This window comes from Hyperoodon ampullatus, assembly GCF_949752795.1.
Source record: "Hyperoodon ampullatus genome assembly, chromosome: 18".
Classification (NCBI taxonomy): Eukaryota; Metazoa; Chordata; class Mammalia; order Artiodactyla; family Ziphiidae; genus Hyperoodon; species Hyperoodon ampullatus.
In genome coordinates, this window is record NC_136931.1 from 1,950,287 (window position 1) to 1,975,699 (window position 25,413).

General features: G+C 48.0%; 1 protein-coding gene across 1 annotated transcript in view; it reads right to left on the reverse strand.

Annotated features, from left to right (window-relative positions):
- The window catches only part of BANP (BTG3 associated nuclear protein), a 100,435-nt gene that overhangs the window by 60,730 nt on the left and 14,292 nt on the right, over positions 1-25,413 (reverse strand). Inside the window, 3 exon segments of the mRNA XM_079723403.1 lie at positions 7,513-7,712; positions 11,283-11,374; positions 14,783-14,921. Of these exon segments, the coding sequence (XP_079579529.1) occupies positions 7,513-7,712; positions 11,283-11,374; positions 14,783-14,852 (362 nt within the window). The 5' untranslated portion in view covers positions 14,853-14,921.

A 25,413-nucleotide genomic window follows, 5' to 3' on the forward strand; every position in this document is an offset into this window, starting at 1 on the left:
GCCAGATGTCTTCACTGGCAAACTCTACCAGATAGTTAAGGAAGAAATGAAACTAATCCTATAGAAACACTTTCAGAAAACAGACGATGGGGCTTCCCTGATGGCACAGTGGTTAAGAATCTGCCTGCCAATGCTGGGGACACGGGGTTTGAGCCGTGGTCCTGGAAGATCCCACATGCCTCAGAGCAACTAAGCCTGTGTGCCGAAACTACTGAGCCTGCGCTCTAGAGCCTGTGAGCCACAACTACTGAGCCCACGTGCCACAACTACTGAAGCCCGCGCGCCTAGAGCCCGTGCTCCGCAACAAGAGAAGCCACCGCAGTGAGTAGCCCATGCACCACAATGAAGAGTAGCCCCCACTCGCCGCAACTAGAGGAAGCCCGCGCACAGCAACGAAGACCCAAGGCAACCAAAAATAAATAAATTAATTAATTACTTCTTTTAAAAAAAAAGACAATGAGCTCACCTTCTGAGGCGAGCATTATCCTGATAACAAAACAGATAAAGACACGTCAAGAAAGAAAACTACAGACTAATACAATCCATGAACAGAGATGCAAAAATCCTCAACCAGATATTAGCCACCACTCTAAAAACATAAAAAGGGTACTACCCTATGATCAAGTCAGGCTTATTATGACAGAAATGCAAGGCTGCTTTAGTATCCAAAATCAATCAGTATAATTCACCGTAGCAACAGAATCAAGAAGGAAAACCAAATGTCATCTCAAGTAGGTACATAAAAAGCATGTAAAAATTCAATGCCTGCTCAGGACAAAAACTCTCACAAAATAAGGAATCTAAGGGAAATTCTTCAACCGGATAAAGAGCAGCTATGAAAAATTTACAGCTATCATCACACTTAATGGTGAAAGGTTGGATGCTTTCACTCAAAGACCAGAAATAAGGTAAAAATATTTTTTAAAAAGTATACACTGAAATGGAGATCCTAGCCAGTGCAGCAAAGTAAGAAAAGTTACAGAACTTTGATAGGAAGTAAAACTTTTTTAAAACCCTACTGAAAAGCTACTAAAACAAGTGAATTTAGAAATATTCAGGATAAAGGTCAGCAGAGAAAAGTCTACTGTATTTCTATATACTACCAATGAACACGCAGAAGTTAAAATTTAAAACACAATAACATGTATTACAGCATCTAAAAGTATGAAGTACTTAGAGATAAATTTAACAAATGCATGTAAGAGCTTTACAATGAAAACTATACGACACTGCTGAGAGGCATTAAAGACCTACAAATATGGAGAGGTGTACCTTGTGCGTGGATCCGAAGACTCAGTGGTGTTAGGATGGCAGTTCTCTCCAAATGGGTCTTCAGATTCAACACAGCCCCAGTCATGAGGCATGAGTTATCCTAAAACTAGAGAAGTACTCCAAACTATGAGAGTGTGCATGATCTATTAAAACTTTTGACTGTATCTGCTTTGGTTATTAGACTGCATCTCTAATCTGTAGTCATGAGGTTAACAATCCCCTAAATTGTATGTATGTAAACTGTATGTTTTCTTTGATCAGTAGCCCTGACATGTACAGGGTATCAGGATTAGGCCACCAGAAGTGTGCAGCTGTGAAAGGTAACCAACACCAGTCAGGAAAAGAAGTCATATGTACACAAAATCAAATGGAAATCGCAAAATTCAAAATTCGATAAGAAAAGTATGAAACAAATCCCTCGTGGCTAAAACCAAACCATTTCTTCACAATTCAAACAACCCTATCTTGTCACAGTCCAAAGCCTATGAAATGCTGTACTTCTGACCTTAAACTCTGAACGATATGACTACCCAGAGACTCTGGGGCTGCACTGCCAGAACCGAGATGCCCAGAAGGAGGCCCCTGTCTACCCAGGAGCCATGAGGGCTCAGAAAACCAGAATAGCCTTTCCATAAACATCCATCAACATTTTTTTTTAAAAGACCCTCTGGGAAATAAAACAAAGAATCAGCAATCAGCATATTAGAGGGAATTTTTAAATAATTTTTTGATCAAATAGTTCAATTCTCTGTGGGTGAATAACCAGCTTAGAGGAAAAGAAAGAAGAAAACTTTCCCCCTACATGTAAACTTTCATCTTACATGACACATCTCTGAGAAATCACTTTTTTTTTTCTTCAGTTTTGAGTATTAAAAGAAGACTCTCGGGACTTTGCTGGTGGTCCAGTGGGTAAGACTCCACGCTCCCAATGCAGGGGGCCCGGGTTCTATCCCTGGTCGGGGAGCTAGATCCCACATGCATGCCACAACTAAGAGTCCGCATGCCACAACTAAGAATCCACATGCCACAACGAAGAAGCCCGCATGCCACAACTAAGAAGCCCACATGCTGCAACTAAGAGCCCTCGTGCCGCAACTAAAAGATCCCACATGCCTCAACGAAGACCCGTGTGCTGCAACTAAGACCCGGCGCAGCTGAAAGAAATAAATAAATATTAAGGGCGGGGGGGAAGAAGCCTCTGATTCATTACAATTGTTTTAAAATTATAGGAACACACTGAAGTTTTAAAAGAAATGTTTAAGATTTTAAAGCTAAAATTTGTTATATGTCAATAATATCTCAATAAATAAATCATTTGTACATTAAAAGATAAAGAAAAGAGGGACTTCGCTGGTGGTCCAGTGGTTAAGAATCTGCCTTCCAATGTAGGGGACGTGGGTTTGATCCCTGGTTGGGGAACTAAGGTCCCACATGCTGCAGGGCAACTACTGAGCTGGCATGCTCTACAGCCCATGTGCCACAACTAGAGAGCCCATGCACCACAACTACTGAGCCCACGCGCTCTGGAGCCCGTGTGCCAAAACTAGAGAGAAGCCCGCACGCCACAATGAAGAGCCTGCACGCCACAACTAAGACCAGAAAAATAAATAAATAAATATATATATATATAAAACAAAAAAAAGAATAAAAATCAATTGCTTTTAAAAGAAACACAAACATTTTTCTAGTTAATCAGTATGTTCAGTTCAGGAAAACAAACAAACCTGAACCAGCTGGCTTTGAATCACTCTCGGTAAGTCTGGCTCCACAGGACCCCGACGGGCAGCAGGGAGAGATCCCTGGGTCCCCACACTGCACATGGGCACTCGCATTGGCCTCCCAGAGGGCATCTACAAGGACAGCAACCCAGGTGGGCCTGCACCCCGGGCTCAGCTCGGTCCTACCTACTGCCCGTCCTTCAAGTGGCTGTGCCTGGCCTCAAAGAAGCTCAGAAAATGGGGTTTTACATTAATCCATATAAACGTCCCCATCCACACACTTGATCCCGTCACACCACACAGTTCAATGGAGGCCGTTCCTGAAATGCTCACGGGGGCACGTAAAGGGTGAGCTGCCAGGTACTGAGTTGTGCAGCTCGTCACAGAAAGCTTCGGCGCCTGCCCCTTCCAAGGCCAGCGCGACACAGCTTTAGGGTTGAAACCTCATGTCGCTACACCTAGAATCACAATGAGGCAAAATCCCAATTTATGGCACACTTACAGGAGGAAAGAAAGCATTCACCTAAAAGAAGTCAAGTCCATTTTCCTTTTTCCCAAGTAGGACACCACTGCTGAATGAAACCCCATCCAAGTAACCTTACAAACATGTTTATTACAATGATTAAGCTTTAGCATCAAAGAAAAAGGTTTTCTTTCTTTCTTTCTCTTCTTTTTTCTAGAATTTATTTAAAGGATCTCATTCAGGCGTAGAATCTGAAAAATCTGGATCCAAAATGCCAAATAGGGTTGGCAGCAGTGCACTGCCTTCTGTGCTCTCGGAATTCAAGAGAATAAATAAATAATTCTCAGAGCTGATAGCAAAGTCTAGTCCAGGCCAGTTTTAATTAGAAATTACCCACAGGCGAGTGGATTTCGGTGCATCCCACAGCTGCGGGGCTGCTCTGGGCCAGGCGCAGCCTCTCCGAGGGGAGGGGCCAGTGAGGCTGCAGTGGACAACTCCTCACCCACCATCCAGAGGGCTCGCCACAGCCGACAAGCCCCTCAGGGTCGTCCTCGTTTGTCCTGGGAGATGACAGACTTCCCAGCAACGCTCACAGCCAGTGCCAAGTGGCCTAAGGAACCTTAAGTTATTTTTTAAAGCACATGATCCGGATATAAAATAATCTGGGATTTATATGCGTCTAACTGTTATTTTAAGTATCTGAGGCACAAAGTACTTGTAGAAGTACTTTATTACTCAGAATGTTAACCAATTTTTCATTGTTTTTGGAGACTTCCTTTTCTGTGTTCTACTACCCACACTTAAGACACATTTCTCATTTACTTATGTGTTTATAAATTAGTCATTTTCTAATTTAAATATACACCTTTTTCATTGATATACTAAGATTGAATTCTTGACCTTTACTTCTCCCCAAATTTTCTTGTTAACAGCTTTCAATTACCGACAATTTTTATTTCTCGTTTTTAGAACATTCATGGAGGGAAATGCCAGACTTAGTATCTTATTTGAAAATCATTCATAAACAACCTATTCTAAGCTATATCTAAGAAAACAAAGGAATGACCCTTCCTTCTATTAATCTAACACTAACTTGTATAAGTAATGGTTTTATTAATGATAGTAATAAATCTGCTGCCAACATACAATAAGTGTATTCTATAATGGGTTGATTTTATGTCACAATACGATCCTTTAAAACCAGAAAAGCAAACTGAGTTGGATTCACTAGATTATACACCTGAGTCTGTATTAGAAAACTTTACTCTGATTTCACCACTTGTCAATGCACACGGAAGTCTCTCCACGATGACAGCTTCTCCCCAACGGAGGGAAGCGCTCTGGGGTTCCTGAACGGGAGAGTCGCTAACACGCCCCACGAGCCCCGCCGTCACCGGAATGCTGGAGAGAGAAGGGGCCTCCCTGCAGTCTGGAAGTGCCTTCCGCCAAGCAGCCAGCAGCGCCATCGTCAGACGGGACGTGGCCCGCGAGTCAGGCCGCGCTCAGCAGCAGGCCGTGCGTGGCCACGGCGGGTCCGTCCCTGGCCTGCAGGAAAGGCCAGGGCTGCTGGCCCCTGCAGACCTGCCTTTCTCCCCCATCCTCCTGCTGAAGATGGGGAGACTGGAAACAGCACAACTCTGCAACTCAGCCCCATCACCCCATGGTGTCAAACGAGGGCAACCTGCCCGCCGAGGCCCGTCCTCCCCCCAGGACCTGACACCCAGGGAAGCCCCCAACGAGCGGCCTCGGGGTCCAAGCACAGCTGCAGCGCCACCTGCAGCCCCGAGGACTCGTCCTCGACCGCCCGACCTCATGGAACGGCCACAAACCACCGACAGTGGAGTATGAGCGGCACATCCCTGGGTCCTGAAGACGACCTCTTCCCGACACAGGTGACAAAGTGACACACCACCAGGAGAGCCATCCTTACTCAGGGCAGGAAGCCTGTCTCATTCTCGCCTCATCTCTCAGAGCAACAGTCCTCAAGGGCGGGGCCCGGGGGCGCAGGTGGTTATACCTGAGACCCCACGGGTTTAGCGGACAGAGTCAAGGAGGCTGACAGCCTTGAAGGCATGAGACAGCCTCCCCGACAAAAACCTTTCCCACACAGATCTCACATGTCCCATTCATGTGAGTGAACAACATGCTTCTAACTCTCTGAGCCCAGAATCTTACCCCATTCTACACTCATACACAAAGTATTTTTGGATAGTTTCAATATAAGGTGAATTTTCCCAGAATTTCACTATTGAGTCTAGAAAAAACTACACTTTGCTTTATGTGAAACTTCATCAAGAACTGCTCATTTTGAAATATTCCACCACCAACTGGTATCTGAGTCCCAGGGTGACAGTCCTCCCAGCTGCCAGCTCTGACATGGGAGGTTTGGTCCTATTCACTAACTCCTTATGTAGTTCCCCCAGCCTTTTCCATATCAAAATATGTTATTTTATTATACATGACCATCCTTTTATTTCTCCTTACATTATAATTAACACATTACATTACTTTTTAAATTATATTTTCTAAACATTGCATTTTAGGATATGAGGGCATTACAAAATAATTACTCTTTAAAAAAGGCACTGGCTGGGACTTCCCTGGTGGCGCAGTGGTTAATACTCTGCGCTCCCAACGCAGGGGGCCCAGGTTCGATCCCTGGTCAGGGAACTAGATCCCATATGCATGCCGCAACTAAGAGTTTGCATGCCACAACTAAGGAGCCCGCCTGCTGCAACTAAGATTCAGCACAACCAAATAAATAAATAAATAAGTAAATGGACAACCAGCTTCTTTAAAAAAAAAAAAAAAGGTGCTGGTCCTGGTAGGTCTGAGCCTCACTGCCTGCAGAGAGGACACGCTCCACACATGTTCACTGGGAGAAAAGATACAGCTGACCCTTCAGGACAAGGTATGAACACAGGGTGAATCACCACGGACCAACAGGCCTTCCCTTTGGGGACAGAGACCCCTGGGGTCCCCCACCCAGGCTGGAGAGCAGCTTTTGCAGCCACGCAGGGTCTCCAACACCCCAGGACACTTCTGAGAGTTAAAGGAGGCCCACACTGCAGGCGTCAACCACATCAATCCCAGGGCACACACGGGCGGACCTGCAGACACGGCAGCATCCTGGCCGTGGCTCCCCCTCCTCTGAGCCCCACCGCCCTCCTCCGCAGACACACGGGAGAGAGGCAGCAGTTGGCCCAGAGAGCGGCGACAAGACCCTCAGTAAAAGCCCCGAGCTCTCATCAAGCGTAAAGACAAGTGTTGCCACCATCACAGTGAGACTTCCTCGTAGCCCGCCACAGCAGTGGAAGTGATGGAAGGAGCCGCCCACGACCTGAGCTTCCGCTCATCTCAGCAGAGCCCCTGACGGTGCCCCGGACCAAGGACAGGCAAACAGGTCAGAGACAGAGACACCCTTCCCATCGGCCCACACTCTCCAGAAGCTTCGATTCAAACGGCACCTGAACTACTACACGTCACTACAGTTAGGCTCTAGACAGAAAAACAAAATACAGGCACGATAAAAACTACAGACACGAATGGAGAGTTTGATACACTCAATGAAATGTATAAAAAGCTCCCTATGGGGCTTCCCTGGTGGCGCAGTGGTTGAGAGTCCGCCTGCCGATGCAGGGGACATGGGTTCGTGCCCCAGTCCGGGAAGATCCCACATGCCGCAGAGCGGCTGGGCCCGTGAGCCATGGCCGCTGAGCCTGCGCGTCCGGAGCCTGTGCTCCGCAACGGGAGAGGCCACAACAGCGAGAGGCCCGCGTACTGCAAAAAAAAAAAAAAAAAGCTACCTATGAAGAAAACAATCTCTCAAGACTAGCCAGATGGAACAGAAAAAAAAGAGAAGAAACGAATGTACAGCTTCACAGCTCCGGTGGGCCAGTTCCAAAGGAGACATGCACCAGCCTGGCTTATGTCAAAAAGAAACTGTGAGGACGACCCCAGCCGCCCTGCAGAGGCCCCGTGTTTCTTTGCAGTCTGACTAGGGTCCCGCCCTGAGAGCGCCGAGGGGCCCGGGCCCGGGCCCGGGGAGGAGGTTCTTACCACCGCACTTTGTTGCAGGTCTGGGTGGCGCCGAGAGGAGAGCCCGCCACCATGGGCACCTGGATGGGGCTGTGCTGCTTGTTGGTGACCAGATCCAGTTTCTCTTCCAGTGATTTACATGTGGCCTCCAGAGCCTGCAGCTTGGCTTCAATGCTATCCAATCGCAAGCAGATTGTCTGGTTAATGGAATACAGGAATGACTGCAAGTGAAAAAAAGGAAAGCTTCAGGAAGGGCATCCTGAACTCCACGGAGACAATTCCAAGGCACGTCAAACAGCTATTTCCCAGACTCAGCTGTATCTATTCCCACAGAACAATCCCCGCACTTCAGCTCTTCAGTTATAAGCCAGAAGCATTTCACTAAACGAGCTCGACCTTGTGCACTCACAATGTGACGACTTAATCGGGCTCTTACTTCTCTGTGTAGTTGCGATTCTTAGTTACACTTAAGTTCGTATAACACAAGACGTAAGTGGACGTTACGACGCAAGTTTCTATTAATCAGTAAACTTACACATAAAACTGGTCGAATTCTACAATGAAAACAGATTACATCCAACCTCAAAACGGCCCGGAAACCCGCCTGCTCATGTTACGCTCCCCCGAGCCCCACCCCCACGGTGAAATGTGACGATGACGCTCCCGCGCGCGTGGGAGCAGCACGCCTGCCACCTAGTGGCCACAGAAAGAGCAGCCTCGCCTTCCACTGCTGCCACCCAAGTCCTGCCGACCACAGGGACGTGCGTGGCTCTAAAGGCAAGGAACGGCTCAGACAAACACTGAACAGGAAGCTCGCCCCCTCCCACGGCGGCCACTCCTGCCCTGAGTCGGCAGGGACACAGAGAGAAGCAGGCTGCTCCCCCCGCTGGCCTCACCAGCTGATACTGGGACACGGGCGCCAGCCGGAGCAAGCGCCTGGAGCATCCAACCGCCCAGCTCAGCAGTGAGGGGGGCAGGGGAGGCAGCAGCTGAAAACAGTGAAGAGTTCGTATTTTACCTTTTCTCTCTCCTTTTCTGCCCTTGACTTCAAAGGGAAAATGCTCAGAGTGCCAGTCACATCAGCAGGAAGGGGACAGACCGCGGAAAGCAGACGGGCACAGGGGCCATTCGGAGCAGACCGGGACCCCAGCGCACGGCGGCACGCAGGCCGGCCCCTCTGCCCACTAGCCGCGGCTGACCCGCTCCGGCGGCCGCTCCCCTTCCTCATGGGAGGTGACCCCACAGCTAGAGCCACGTGGTCCACCACACCGTGCGGCTGGAATCAAGGCCCAGGAGGCGAGGAAGATGGATACTCTTATTCAGTGCTTTTAACAGACTGAGCTGGTCTTCTGAAGAAATTAAACACGTCTGTCTAACTGCCCGGTCTGCACAGCAGTAAGGGCAGCAGGGGGTCAATAAACCCCACACACTGTCCCAACCACCCGCTGTGTCTCAGGCAATCACCCCCCGACAAGTCCCGTCGCGGGAGAGCTAACACACATGGGAGAGGGCTAACTCCCACGTCCTCCGCTGACTCCCCGCAGGAGGACGGGCCGTGGAGGCACGGCAGACCGTGCCAGGGTCATGTGGAGACACAGCACAGGCGGCCCATCCCCTGGGAGTGACATCGAGGCGGCGCCCAAGGCCCACCCTGACCTAAGACGTTGTGACAACCACTAGCCGCTGGCTGAAGTCTTGAGATAAAATCACTGATGACCCCACTATTTTTTATAATTTGAAGACATCAACCATGCGGCTCCCAAATTCCCTAAACACAGTGAATCCTCATCGTTTTAATTCCTAATTAGAAGTGATTCTGCCTGGAGTTTGGACAAACATCACTGTTATACACTAATAACACAACTTCACAAATTAATAAAACAAAGAAAGGCAGAGAACAGTACTTTTAAGTAAGTCTTCTATATACAGGGGATATTAACCAAAAATCATCCAAATCTATTCCTTTTAAAGAGCTCTGAGCAACCTAAATGTCCATCCACAGATGAATGGATAAAGAAGATGTGGCACGTATATACAATGGAATATTACTCAGCCATAAAAAGAAACGAAATTGAGTTATCTGTAGTGAGGTGGATGGACCTAGAGTCTGTCATACAGAGTGAAGTCAGTCAGAAAGAGAAAAACAAATACCGTATGCTAACACATATATATGGAATCTAAGAAAAAAATGGTTCTATGAACCTGTGGCAGGGGAGGAATAAAGACACAGACGTAGAGAATGGACTTGAGGACACGGGGAGGGGGAAGCTGGGGCAAAGTCCGAGAGAGGCATGGACATATATACACTACCAAATGTAAAATGGATAGCTAGTGGGAAGCAGCTGCATAGCACAGGGAGATCAGCTCGGTGCTTTGTGACCACCTAGAGGGGTGGGATAGGGAAGGTGGGAGGGAGACACAAGAGGGAGGGGATATGGGGATATATGTATATGTATAGCTGATTCACTTTGTTATAAAGCAGAAACTAACACACCATTGTAAAGCAATTATACTCCAATAAAGATGTATTAAAAAATAAAAGTAAATTAAATTAACCAATTTAAAGTGAAAAAAATAAAATAAAGAGCTCTGGCAACCTGGTAAGCACACTTTTTGTAGCACATGGGTGCCGGGTTCAAGCCGGGGCCCGAGGCCCTGCTCACTGACCAGGGGACGGGGCTGAGGCAGGGGCGCTTTCACTGCACCTTATCCACATCTGACTGCTGTGCTGTTTACCACATATGCCTCTTTTGTGATAAAATTACAACTGCATTTTATTTTAAGACATAATGTGGGGTTACTGAAGCAGCGGCCCTCTATCCATTAGTATGAAACAGAAATTTAACTGAATGTGTCTTTAAACCACCCCACATATCTTTAAGCTCACGCTGCTTCTCCTTGTTAAAAAGATGAGCCGGATGTTTCTAAACACAGCCCTATAGAAGCAGAGGGTACAGGAGAAGTCGCTTTGGTTCTCTGCGCTGCTGTCCTAACTTCTCACAGGTGCTGGTGTTTATCTCTGTGGCTCTGCAAACTGCAGACCAAACAAGCAAATCCAAGGACTAGCCATCACCCACGACTGACTCTGGTTTCCCAGACCCCATCCAGCAAACTTTAAAATTTAGGTGACTTAAACGATAGGCACAAAAGTGCTTCATCACTAGTAGAAAATATTCGCCACAGGAATTGTGCACGTTCCCTCCGTGCACGATAGGTCCATGGGTCTACGGAGGAAGAGGCCTCATGTGGCAGCGATCCCAATTAAACAACGGGATTCTTCAAGGGAAAACGTCATGCCTTTATGCATCCGTGGGGGGTTGAACAGTGACTCCCAGAAATGGTACGTCTACATCCTCACCCCCAAAACCTACAAATGTGGCCTTTCTTGGAAACAGGATCTTTCCAAATGTAATCAAGTTAAGATGAGGTCATCCTAGGTTAGGGTGGCCCTAAATCCAATGAGACTGCCCTTATAAGAGACAGAAAAGGAGAGACACAGACACGGAGGAGAGGCCACGTGAAGACGGAGGCAGATACTAGAGGGACGCGGCCACAAGGCAAGGGACGCCTGGGGCCCCCAGGAGCTGAAAGAGGCAGGAGGGACCCTCCCCCAGAGCCTCTGCAGGGAACTCAGCCCTGGTGACAAACTGATTTCAAACTTCTGGCCTTCAGGACCGTGAGAGAGTAAATTTCTGTTGTTTTAAGCGCTCCCCGCGCCACCCCGCACTGTGATAATTTGTTATGGCAGCCCCACATAAGATACAAACAAAAACATACGTTAATATTTTTACCTTTATAGAAGGGTCCTGGCAATTGATCTCTAGTCGCTGACGTTTCAAAGCTGGTTCATCTTCGTCTGTCACTACATGATTCTCCAGTACAACTGAAAATTAAAGGCAGAGACAAAAAAAACTTTAATTCAAAAAGTTTTACAGAGCTGTTTAATATTAAGATAGTAAACAGTTCTGACACCTTAAGTATAAAGGTGTCACCTTAAGGTTAAATGAGAAATGGCACAACCTGCTTCATATTTCACTTTTTACAGATTTAACTTAAAATTCTCAGTCAGGCAGAAAATAGGATCTCTCCCTAATCTCAAGAAAAACAGATACCGGATACATTTTTTCGCTAATGCACCACTGAGTTGACCCCAACACCAAGACTGCAGGCTTCTCACTCAATGCTCTATCCGGCTACCCTTTTCTGATAGAATCCAATCGCTAATAATGATTTGTTCCCAACTTTAAAATAAAGTCTTGTCAGCCGGCCACCTCATTCCAAAATCAAAGCCACTCTCTGAATATTACATTTTCTGAGGTGCTGATCATCAAACTCGTCTCAAACGTAACATGCTAACTTACAGGGAAAGCTGTTCCCCACCCCGGCCAGTGTGGCTGAAATCAAGGCCTCCCACCAGCACCTTCCAAGGGGTCTTCAGGGCTTCTCCACGGATGAGCAACTCGGCCCAAGTTCAAGGCCGACACCACATGGTCCCAAGCCCGGTGCCTTTACACCTGTATGTGCCAGGTGATTCGTCTCAAAACTCTAAAATGTAAAGACACTGAACAGACCTGCGACTCTAACGTGAACCTTTCAGGGGTCCCAGGCGAGACCAGTAAGCTGGTTTCCAGAGGTAAGTTGTCACCCAAAGCTCTACCTCACAGAAACCAGCCACGGGCCAACGATGCCAGAAGCATCCTGCTTACCAGAGGGCTCTGCATAGTACACTGTCTCCACACTTCAAACACCTCCATAAAATGTGTGGGGATGAATTCTCATTAAGGTAAAAAAGGAAAAATCCGTGGCTACAAGTGCAAAACACAGGTTCTCAGAACCTTCATCAAAGCCTACCTACTCCCACTGGACGCTGGTAATTAAGAAAGGACTGGGAGGATGGGGAGACTCCGGCAACCGCTAGTCTAATCCTTTTAACTTGCTGAAATCCAGTCCAGAGAGGTTAAGCGACTTGACCAGGGTCACACAGCTGGCTTCCTGTAACTACAGGAAGAAGACTCCAAGCTCTTGGCAGAGCGAAGCACCTCAAGGCTGTAAGCAAAGGGCAGCGGAGCAGATGAGGGAAAGGAGACACAGCCCGTGGCGGTGACAGGGGCACACACCTGGGGTTCCGGCGCTCACTCTCTACGGGCCGCGGGGCTGCTAGTTTACTTTCTTCTTGGTCCTTTTTTACTTTGTTTTTTATCGTTCTGCATGCATTACTTTTAAAATTAGACAAAAGAGCTCAATGTTCATTTTAAAGCCATCACGATCACCTGCAATGACAGGCCCGATGAAATTTACAATCGTATGTGTGTGCAGATGGGCAAAGAGATCGCAGCCATGTGGTGACTGCGTGCAAAATCACAAGAACCTACGCATTTTGATTTTAAATGGAAATCAGAAAAAAAACGGAAGGACATACATGCCAACAATTTAAAAGCAGTTCTATCACTAGGATTATGGGAAACTTTTATTTCTTCTACTTGCTTGACTGTATGTTTAAGTTTTACAAAGTTCACATTTTAGAAATAAGGAAAAAATCATCTCAACCTTAAACCCACTCAGGACAATCGTGTGGGATGCAGCACAGTGCTTGCCGGTGTTGGGGGAGTCCTCCGGGGCCAGAGATGGCAGGCCTCCTACCTACGAAGGCCTCAGGGAGCCCTGCACACAGTAGGTGTTCATTACACAGCCATAGCTATACTTCCCAGTTAGTTAAGGAACCCACAAGGAATAACACCAGGATCAGAAGTGACTTCTCTAATCCTTCTTTGGACTGTAATCTACAGAGAGAGAATTTAATTGGGAAGTAAACTGTCAGAAGTTTAACAGCTCTAAAAATGCTTAAAATGTATATAACTGGAACATTTTTCTTTTACAGCATTGCAGTGTGAGTGTTTTCTAAAGAAACTGTCATCCACCCACCAAAATATGAACAGCTGTTTTTAAAACTGTGATGTACAGTGACAGTGCTGCTTTTTTATAGTTCACTGGTTTCTGCAGTGTGGTGCTAAATGAGGTCAAGGCTTCACATTCTCGCTCTAAACAAACTGGTTCACTTTCACAGAGAAAACTGGGGTTAAACAGCTACATTCAGACGCCCTGACTTGGCTCAAGGATCTGGCAGGTCTTGATCCTGCCAGTTACCAGGTGATAGTGCTTCTTATAAACAAATCAGAGGCAAAATGACAAAAACTGACTAAAGAATAGCATTCGTGAAAGGGTGCCCCAATCTCTTTGTGACTGCTTGTTCAATCCCAAAATCATGTGCTACCCACCCTTCCATATGTAACTAATTTCCCAGTGAAGCTTTTTCAACTAACACAGCAAAGAGATCATACACAATAGACATCATCATACTTTCTTAGGAGATTTCTGAAAATTCTCTTTTCTGTGGGGAAAAAAGTTAGCATTTCAACTCTACTATTCCAGAAAGAATAACCAGACAACCAAAACACTATGTGAATTGTGTATGCTTGTTATTTCAAACTTAACAGAAATATAAAACACATAAAACTTTACAAAAAAAAAAAGGAGGACCCTTACTAAGAAATCTTTTTATAAAATAAAGTGCTAACAAAGTATTTCATAGGTGAAGTAGTTCAAGATGAAGTACTTGAAATTTAGGGTTTCCCTTATAAGGTGTCTAATATCTAGTTAAGGTTCCAAAGTAGATGGGTGCCTTTAACGTGACTAAGGAAAATTACCAGCCCTGGCAAAAGGGCAGGAAAGTCACCTCACAGAATAATCGGATAAAGCGTGTCTTACGAAAACTCTGAACATACACAGCGGTTCAGCTTCTGGGAACTTACCCTACAAAAATATTTGCTGCAACACGCAGCAAGGACCTTTGTAGCAGGGTGTACTTAAAAGAAAAACAGTGCCCACGGTGTTACAGCATCCCCAGGGAAGAGGGAGATGAAGGAGGGAGCAGCGTGCATGGAACACCTCGCAGGTGTCCCCGCGCAGGGCAGACTGTCCACAGCAGCGGAAGAGGCCCAGATGTGACCACAGAGGGCTTTAAAGGGGAATCAGGGGAGCTGGGGGCAGGGCAGGAAGAGGGGCCGAGGCTGGACAGCCCCGTGTGGTGCAGATGTGGGCCAAGGGGAGGCGGAGGGACCGCCGGGATAGGCATGGGGCTGGCAGAGCTCAGGCGCTCTGGTCCGGGTTTTTCATACAGGGCACGCACTGCTTTTTCTCTTCCTTTACTGAAGGGAGAGGAAACTTGTGGAAGCGCTTTGGGGCTTTTACAGACTCGGGGGAGTGCCAGCTTCCTACTGCCCGCACTCTGTACCTGGGTGGTCGGGACTCAGCTCCTCCACGGCGATCTGCACCACATCCGCCAGGTCCTGCTCTGACATCATCCAGGACGAGAGGAGAGAGGCCGGTCAAGGGGCAGGAATCAGACTCACGAAGCACGGGGTTTCTGTCACCTAAAAACAAAAGCCAGGACAGCGGAGAGGGAGATGAACAAGCCTTACCTTGAAATGCTGGAAACTGCTAGCCATGTTCTGTATCCAAGAGGATAACAGAAGCCTGTGGGTTCTTTAAATATAGGGTTCTTCTTGCCCCAAACCACCAAAACGTTAGTGTCCTTTGAGAACTGAGAAATGGCCCCCAAACATTTCCCTCTGCCTCTGTCCTTCAGCACTAGACTAGTCCCCACCTCGCCAGTCCATTCCCACACCGCCTCCTAAGTCACCTTCCTAAGACAGCTAGAACACATCACCCCAAGCCAGACGTCCCCGGGTCCCCCTCTTGCCCACGGAACACGTCCTGTCCCTCGCCTGCACCTGGCGGCTCTCAGATCCACTAGACACACCACACCCTGGAAACCATCGAAAACATACCTCCCGAATTTTACCCAAACGGACCCTTCCACCAAGGCTGTCCCCTCACCCCATTTCCACTCCTTGCAGCACCCTCCCCTCAGGCAGGCAGAGAGCGGCAGCTCCTGGGAGGACTGAGCCCAGCACCAGCCCCCTGCCCCAGCCCACGGCCTGTCCGCCACAACCCTGCCGCCGCCGAGATGGCACCACATCTGCAACACAGTGCGTTCCTTTCTTCCTGATCCTCAAACACTCTGATTAGGCCTAGACACACCTTCTCCAAAACAGAAATGAGGCCACGCCACTCCAAATACGACCCATCAACACAGCGGTCTAAATGCAGTACTTGCAAACAGGGTGCCTGGAGATCAGGAATCAATGCCACCATAATACTTTTATCATTCTACACTTTATATTTTAATTACCTATAAACAAATATTTATGAAAGAAGTAATCTATCTTCCCCAACTGGACTGCACGTTCCCTGAGGGTGGACAGCGGGCACCCAACTCTACAGCACAGCGCCTGCCCCGCACGTGCCCACCCCCACCGTGTCCACGCAGGGCAGCTGAATTAAGAGTTTCAGATCACCTAGTCTCAACCAGGAGTCTACTGACAGCTCCTTTAAATGGCTAAGCTCCAAAGGCATAAAATTAAATTTGCAGGTTCCACACGTGTTCTTAAATCCTATAAATCCAGATTTAAATTCTACAGCTTCAACGGTAGCAGCTCCAGAATTTCTTAGGGACAACCATTTGCAGGAGAAGGAGACAAGCTCCTGCCTTAAATCTCCCTTCACAAAACGGAGGCAACCCGTTCATGCAGGTGCAATCCATCAAACGGCCAAGGTGTGGTACCGCCATTGAGACACCTCACGTGAGACTGACGAAAGCACGCAAGCACCGAACGTCCCTCCCGGAGCAGACGCCGATGACAAACAACTGGCGCGGGGGACCACAGAGGTGCTGCCGTGAACCCTTCAGAAGTCCAACTAGGGAGGGATGGCAGTGACAGAGATTTTTAATCTCTCAAATGAGGACAGCGAACCCAAGTCAAGGTCTGTAACAAGCTGAGAGATCAGGTGTTTCCTAAAGAACCCCAAAGAGTGAGCGAGTGGGCAAACCACTGACGGCACGAGGTCCTCAAGGGAGCAGCAAGGAGGAAGCAGGGGTCAGAGAGAAGGAAAAACGGGTCTGCCTGGGAACAGTGGCTGAACCCAGGAGGTGAGCACCACTGGGGGCAGACAAATGCCAGGGCAGCTGCAGAACAGCCACAGGCCAACGTTCTGGGCCACGGAGTCTCAAAGACTACTCATCCAAACCTCCCTCTTATGCTAAATACACTGGAAAGAAATGACTAGAATAGAATACGAAGCATACAGGACAGGGAGAATGAGAGTCTAATTACAGGGGGGAGAGGAAAACAGCCAGGAGAGCGCAAGAAAACAGCTACCACATGTTTTACAACTTTCTAAAAACAACAGTAAATAGAGCTCTAGGACACGGAAATTAGAAAAACTATTCTAAATCTAGCCTTCCTTCCATATATCCAGGAAAATCAATTCCACAGAAAAGTAACAACAGAAAATACTGAGGTCAAATCTCATGCCAGGTGATATATTTTAAAAGCAAATAGGAGCAAAGTAGCATCACTACAGACAGTGAAAGCATGCTAGAAAGACATGTCCCTAAGAGATGAAAACTCTATCCTAATATTTCAAAACAAACTAATATTCATGAAGGAAATTATATAAGGTATCACTAACCATAAACCAGCATTAGAAAAACTCAGAAATGCAGGGGGAAAACTCAGAAAAGATTAGAAATAAAAGGAAAATAATTTTGGAAATGAAGGCTAAACTAGAAGGAATCCAAGAGCAAGTAAATACAATAAATTACACCATAAGAAAAACAAAATGGGGGCTTCCCTGGTGGCACAGTGGTTAAGAATCCGCCTGCCAATTCAGGGGATGCAGGTTCAAGCTCTGGTCCAGGAAGATCCCACATGCCGCGGAGCAACTAAGCCCATGCACCACAACTATTGAGCTTGCGCTCTAGAGCCTGTGAGCCACAACTACTGAGCCTGAGAGCCACAACTACTGAAGGCCACGTGCCTAGAGCCTGTGCTGCGCAACAAGAGAAGCCACCGCAATGAGAAGCCTGCGCACCACAACGAAGAGCAGCCCCTGCTCGCCACAACTAGAGAAAGCCCACGCGCAGCAATGAAGACCCAACGCAGCCAAAAATAAATAAAATAAAATAAATTTATTTTTAAAAAAAGAAATGAAAGAAAAAAGTTGAAGAAAAAGTAGCTGACAAGCAAAGAGGATGCAACATACGTTGAATAGGGGATTCTACAAAGAAAACCAAAGGAAAGCGATGAAATGGAATACTACAAGCAAATCCAAAAAAACTCTTCAGAAATGAGGAGAAAACATTTGAAACTACTTATGAAAAAGACACACCATAAACTTGGGGCAGGGCAGGCAGAACAACCAATACCAAGACACATTCTAGTAAAATTATTTAAAGAAAAAAAGAAAAGTTATCTTAGACATCTAGACAAAAATACTGGACACCTTAAAATGGTGGGGGGCAGGGCAGATTATCCAACTACAGCAGAAGAAGGGAGACTCACACGCACAAGACACTCGAGGAAAGTAACGGGAGCCTTTACATCCAGACAAAGCGAGCTTCAGGTACACAGGCAGCAACTTGTGCCAACATACAGCACTCAGAGAACATGGTTCCCGGAAACCCTTCCTGAAGAAACTGCTGGAAAACAAGATTCAGAAAACCAAGATCACTTGGAGAGACAACATATGAACTGGTCAGTGGTGAGCAGTCTACGTTTACATGGAGAACTGAGACTAAAGGAGAAAACACAGTTTGCAACGGCTGTATGCTCTGACAACGGAGATACAATTTACCTGCTTAAAAATGGGGAGAAAAATTGGGAGAACACACACAAAACAAATTTTTAGCAATTTTAACAATCACACTGAGTGGTGGTGTTGGAATTCCCTCTGAAAATTTTCCATGCGCAAATGAGGATCTACAGGATATTCCAATTCTGTCACTCCCGATGTCCTGACAAGCAGATCCAGAGGTCAGGCAGAAGAGGTCTCGGGGCTGCGGATTTGACTCTGGGCATGCACTGGAATAGGAGGTATGAACTCCTCCTCCGTGTGTGCCGAATCCAGGACCTGAATCCAGTAGCAGCGTGCCTCCCTACAGCCTACACTGTGAAATACCGCCTCTCACCAAGAGATGAGGGCTTCTTGGAGAAATGGCTAATTCCACATCTGAGGCAAGGAATATGCAAGATAACATCTTGTCATCCCAGGTGTAGGGAAGCGATCAAAGACATCAAGGCTGTATCAAAAGGACTCAGAAGCCAACTCAAAGATGCTCCTCCTGGCCAAAGGTGGGAAAAAAATGACCCTCAACAAGGACAAACACGTCCATGGGCTGAAAGAGAAATATTTGTAAATTCATTAAACGGTGGGGGGGGGCGTCAAAAAGGCCCCTAGAAATTAAAGGAGACCTTCAATGACAACAACAAACAGGCAGAACTATGATTTTCTCTATTTGTATTATATTTAATAAAAAGGTTTTTCTTAAGGCAAAATTCAAACAAAGTGGAAAATACTTGTTACACATGCACCAAAGAGCTCATTTCCTTCTTTCACAGCAACAGAAAAAAGACCAATAAAGCTAATCAAAAGGAGCATAAGAATGAGAGTAAATTCACAGGGGAAAACGTCACAAAGCTTTTAAACATGAGAAGACACAACCTCTCACGTGTTTTTTAAAATGCAAATGTCAACCAGACGCCCGGTGTGACAGGCGTGCTGGAGGCCTGTCAGGACGTGTGCGCTCTTGTGCACGTCTGATGGGAGCTTAGCTCTGACGACCAATAGGCAACAGGCATCAAAGTGCTGCTGCCCGGCCCTGACCTTCCCACCAAGCAATGCTCCTAGCACAGAGAGTCACATGTTGGTGCAAATATCTACCCACCAGAGAAACAAAACAACCAAGGCATTGCTTTTAGCAGCAAAAGAATGGATGATGCAATCTGAATGCTGTTTTAAAAAAACAAGTCTGGCACAGCTGAACAGTGAGAGACTAGGCAACGGTCTAGAACAGGGGTCCCCAGCCCCCGGGCCACGGACTGGTACCAGCCTGTGGCCTGTCAGGGACCGGGCCGCACAGCAGGAGGTAAGCGGCGGGCGAGCGGATGAAGCTTCGTCTGCCGCTCCCCATCGCTCCCCACCACTCACCACTCACGTTACCGCCTGAGCCCTTCCCCCCACCATCTGTGGAAACATTTGTCTTCCATGAAACCGGTCCCTGGTGCCGAAAAGGTTGGGGACTGCTGGTCAGAACCAGTCAGAGCTCTCTAAGGAAACACTCCCGAGATGCAGTATTACATGAACAAAAATGGGGCAGAATGTGTACAACACACTTTTAAAAAAAAAAAATATGCTAGACACGCACAGACTATCCCTGGGGCACAAAGATGAAGGGAAATTATATTTGCCTTTTTTTATCATGTACATTTATCAGCTTTTCAAAAGTAAAAATACTTTTTAAAAATGGTCAGACAACTAAATATCGAGGCGTCCACTGTGAGGAAATCCTCACCTCCAACCTCCCTCATATGCAGTACGACTCTCAGCCCTGGCACCCGTTCAGCCTCACCCGCAGCCCCAGGACTCAGAGGCAGGCAGGACCTACAGCTGCGAGGGCCCACCAGGCCTTACCGGGGTTATTCTAAACCCGGGTCCTCTGAAGGTGACCTCTGAGCAGATTAACTGTGGTTGGTACAAAGGCCAAAGCCACTCATGCCGTAACTCAGTCTTTTTTCCAAACTAAGAACCAAAGCAAGGATTGTTAAAGGGGTGCAGTGGACTCCTTCATGAAGGCGGTGGTCCTCAGTTAGATAATACCACCCTACCCACCTTTGAACTGATGGATTGAAAACGTTTTAGGGTCACACACTGCTTTCAGGATCTACTTGTTAAAAAATTACAGATCCTTTTCCAGGAAAAAAGCACAGACACAGTCCTGCCAAGTTTCAGAGCCTCATAATTACCAGAGACTGCTGGCTGCCTACCCCAGTACCTGCTCTCCCTGATGCTCAGTGTTACAAGAATCCGAATTCACAGGGCACAGGGCCACCAGAGAGCACAGCCTCTCCTGCAGCACACTGTGGCCACGTGACCCGCTCTGGCCAATGGGGTGTGAGCGCAGACGCAGTGCGGGGCAGCTCCTGGACCCTTCCTCCTTCTTGCCCTCCTGCTGCTGGCCTCCTGGACTGCCTGCCTCGGACTTCCTTATACCAAAGGAAAATCACCAACCACCTGCTCTAAAAACAACACATTTGGAATCTGCAGCATGCAGCCAGGCTTAACCTCCGTGACTCACCCTGAAGCCCATTCATGATGGCCCTGGGGCCACACGTCCCAGGTTAAATACCTGTCTCTCACAAATGGCTGGTGGAAAGTTCTCAGGTGCCCAACTCAAGCTTTTCCTGATTTCTAGAAGCTCCGTGAGTGACTTAAGAAAATACTCCGAGCTCACCATAAAATCCTGAATCCTACCCTCTTCCAAATGAGGACACCACACAATTATCCAAGCTGTTTACTCAAAATGACTCTACTGCCAGGATAAAGAGTCATTTAAAATTCTGCTAACAGTGAACGGCTGAAAAGAAAAAATTAGGGCAACAAACCCAAGAAAACTAGAACAGAACGATGCATGCGGATGCCAGTTTGGCAAACGAAATTTGCCATTTCTCAGAAATCCTGGAGATAGTCCAGTCTTAATAATATAAAGGAGCTGGACTGCGATTACTGTTCAATAATGTCTCTAAACAGCAATGACTACAAGCTTGTGAAGAGAGCATCTTCCAGGGTGCAGGTGGAAAAAGAGCCCACCAACCAAAATCAACAGCCCAAGTGCTCAGTCTCAGGGGATTGGTAAAGTAAATGACATGAGACACCACAGCCATTCATGTGAATGGAAAGGTCTCCAGAACACATACTAACAGAAAGGAGTATAAGAGGAAAATTGCATGTGTGTGTAGTCACATGTCTGTGTATGCAAATGCACACGAGATGCTCTGGAATGATACACACTGAACCAAGGTGACACAGGAGGGAAAAGGTACAGATAAAATAACCCGACCTGGGCTTCCCTGGTGGCGCAGTGGTTGCGAGTCCGCCTGCCGATGCAGGGGACGCAGGCTCGTGCCCCGGTCTGGGAGGATCCCGCATGCCGCGGAGCGGCTGGGCCCGTGAGCCATGGCCACTGGGCCTGCGCGTCCAGAGCCTGTGCTCCGCAACGGGAGAGGCCACAGCAGTGGGAAGCCCGCGTACCACCAAAAAAAAAAAAAAAAAAAAAAAAAAAAACCCGACCTTCATCCTTTATCCTTCTGGACTGTTGAGCTTTCTTTTTTTTTTTTATTTTTGGCTGCGTTCGGTCTTCGTTGCTGTGTGCGGGCTTCCTCTAGTTGTGGCGAGCAGGGGCTACTCTTCATTGTGGTGTGTGGGCTGCTCACTGCAATGGCCTCTCTTGTTGTGGAGCACAGGCTCTAGGCACACAGGCTTCAGTAGTTGTGGCACACGGGCTCAGCAGTTGTGGCTCGCGGGCTCTAGAGCGCAGGCTCAGTAGTTGTGGTGCACGAGCTTAGTTGCCCCACGGCATGTGGCATCTTCCTGGACCAGGGCTTGACCCTGTGTCCCCTGCATTGGCAGGCAGATTCTTAACCATTGCACCACCAGGGAAGCCCCTGGACTGTTGAGCTTTCTACAAGTACACATTACTTATTGTGATTATTATTATTGAGATTGTTTTTCTAAAACAGAGCAATAAGTACACAGATGAGGCCAAGCACATCAAATCTGGATAAAAATTAGGGAGCCTTCTTCAACCCTGCCTTAAATCCACCTCCCAGCCTACAGCGTGTGAGCATCTACGGCCATGACCACTCGCGCAGGTGCGCCCTGCCGTGCCCTGCCCCGCGATGCCCCTTCTCCTGGACCATGGGTCAGACTATCCCCTCTCCCTGCGGTCCAGCGCTGGCCCTCTTCTCATCCGCACTGAAATACCATCTATCTGCTGATGGCTCACAAACCACTTCACCTCCGGCCTCTCCCAGGAACTCCAGATCCACGTGACAACTGGCCTCCAGGCCACTTCCCCTGAGTGTCTAGTCTCAACGTGAAGGAACCCAAACTGAACTGTCCCTCTCCACAACCAGCCGACACCTCCAGACTTCCCACCCCAGGTGCTCAGGCCAGAACCTTTGGGCCTTGGTTCTCCTCTCTCATCCGACCTGTAGGCAGAATCTCCCGCTGTCCTCACCCTGGCCTTGGCATCGCACATCTGGACCCACACACTGGCCCCCACCTGGCTCTCCCTGCTCTGCTTTTGCCCCAGAATTACTGCCAATGTTTAAAAGCTACGGGATCATGTTAAAGCCCATCTCAGCATCACTGTCTGCTCAAAGCCCACTGAAGGTTCCCCAAACATTCAAGGTGCACACCTGGCTCCCAGCAGCAGCCAGCCTCTCTCCGCGCCCCTCAGGCTCCCCTTGCAGCTCCTCAGTGTGCCGTCTGAGGAGGTCGCCCCAGCTGGGCAGGCACACGCCAGCTCAGCCCTCACCCTCCAAAGCCCACCTGCCCCTCGGCCAGCCACTCCTCACCCGTCACACCCACCACCAGCACCCACGTCCCTGCTGCCCTTTCGTGCTTCATCACAAAGCCCTTATATCTAACCTATGACACAGGCTAAATACCCATCTTGTTTAGCATCTCTCTCCCCTGCTGGAAGATGGGCTCCACTGGGCCGGAACTCTCACCATCTTGCTCCCTGCCCGGCTTGGGGCCTGGCACACCATGCACGTCCATGCCGTGGGTCTAGTGGGAGAGCCCAAGGGAGAGTCACCCCCCAGGGCAGAACTATGAAGGGCCGCACATCTGCTGACAAAGCGTGCAGGACGGGCGGCAGAGTCCTCTACGTCTGTGTTTTGATTCCGGTAAGGACTGTGCCATAATTAAGTCACAGATCTGTTTAGCTTACAACTGTGAACTTCATGCAAATGACATGTTAGGTTTAATAGTGAAAATACAAGCTGCTCAGGGGTTGTCAGCAGCAGACACGAGCAGCTGTTCATCAGCAGAAACATGTAAATCGAGCAGAACTGTGTAAATATGTTATTTTTCTCTATTAAAAAGAAGTGTTGAAATAAAAAAAAAACACAGAACTGCACATTTAGTTTTAATTTTGCTCATTTTTAAATATTTCGGACACCCGTAAAATAAAACCACAAGGCCACTGAAACAGGAAAAAAAGAAAAGCTACTGTAATCGAGCACACGACTGAATTTCAGCAGACGTAACCAGGCAAAGCCCCCTGTGCCCACCCTGGGATTTTCTCAGTCACCACCAGAACGACATCACACAGGTCATCTCATTAGGGACGTCACAACATATGGGGGTTTTAGGGCACGCACTCTGCACAGAGCTGTTTCTCCCATCAGCCCTTGAACAAGCGCCCCACTGAACCTGTCTGCAGGAGGCTGTCCCTGGGAGGCACACACTGCAGCCACTGTGTGACCTCCGACTCTGCTCTACCAGAACTACTTCCCAGCCGTCAGACCCCTGCAGGCGACCCGTGTGAAGAGACGCGGCCCAGGTGCCGTGACGTCATGGGCAGAAGCGGGGGCACGCCTAGCTCACCGTGGAGGGGCCTCGGGAGTAGGCCATGCCAGGCTGACCTCCCTTTACAGATGCCAAATACACAGACTGAAGACAGTCCTCGGAGGGGCAGGAGCGGCCCCGATGAGTACAAGAGACAGAAGACCCTGAAGACAAGTCTCGGAGAGCAATCGCGCAGGAGACAGGGGGAACTGCCAGCACCCAGGCCCAACAGCAGCCCCGCCACCCCAAGCCCCGGTGCCCCAGCCACCGCCCCGCCTCTGGCACCGGCTTCACATCCACCTGAGCAGCAAGGCCGAGTCCACACACCGTAAAGACCAGAGCAGTAACCTCCACCCCTAGCAGGAAGTGGCCCAGTGGTGCTCAGTTAAAAAGCTCAACTTCCAGAAACAGGGCACCTCCAAGAAAATAAAGATCATTCCATTCAGTCAGATCCATCTGGATACAGATGTAGTAATAAAATTAATTAAATGCCAGTATGAAGTAAGCAAAGAAATCAACTTTTATTAAACTGAGACATGTGAACAAGACTCAGCTTACTGATTTTCCCCAAGTCAGTGTGGGGTCGCAGGAGGACACTCAAAGGACAAATAGGGAAGAAAGAGAAAACATGACTACAAATGACCAGCCAGGTGCTAGATCATCAGAAAGCACTGATTCTTAGGAAAATCCAGGCCACACTGCTTCTTCTTCAAAATAGCCCCCCTAAAAATGTTTAAGTTTGAAATTAGGAGAAGGTCAAACTAGCCTCAGATGGCAGGTCCTCCCCCTCTGTAGTTAACATGTTTGATTAAACTGGCCACTTCTATTCACCTTTTCCAAAATATATAAACCTCCTCAAATACAAACCACCAATGCAGGAAAGAGAACTGGCCGAATTTAAATTGATCCCACAGCACCACTGTCCTACTTCAAGACACACTGGTCTCAGGACCCCCTTCCCCATCTGAAAGCTAGTGAGCTTGTACTCGTGGACGTGTATCTATCAATATCACCATCCCTGGTATTAGAACAGAAAATGTGTGAATACTTTATTCATTTAAAAATTACAAAAATCCATACATTACATATTAACATACAAAACTTTTTTTTAACCAAAAATAACTACTAGAGGGGCTTCCCTGGTGGCACAGTGGTTAAGAATCTGCCTGCCAGTGGAGGGGACACGGGTTTGATCCCTGGCCCGGGAAGATCCCACATGCCGTGGAGTAACTAAGCCCGTGCGCCACAACTACTGAACCTGCGCTCTAGAGCCCGTGAGCCACAACAACTGAAGCCCGCGCGCCTAGAGCCCACAAGCCACAACTATGGAGCCTCTGCTCTACAGCCCGCTAGCCACAGCTACTGAGCCCGCGTACCGCAACTACTAAA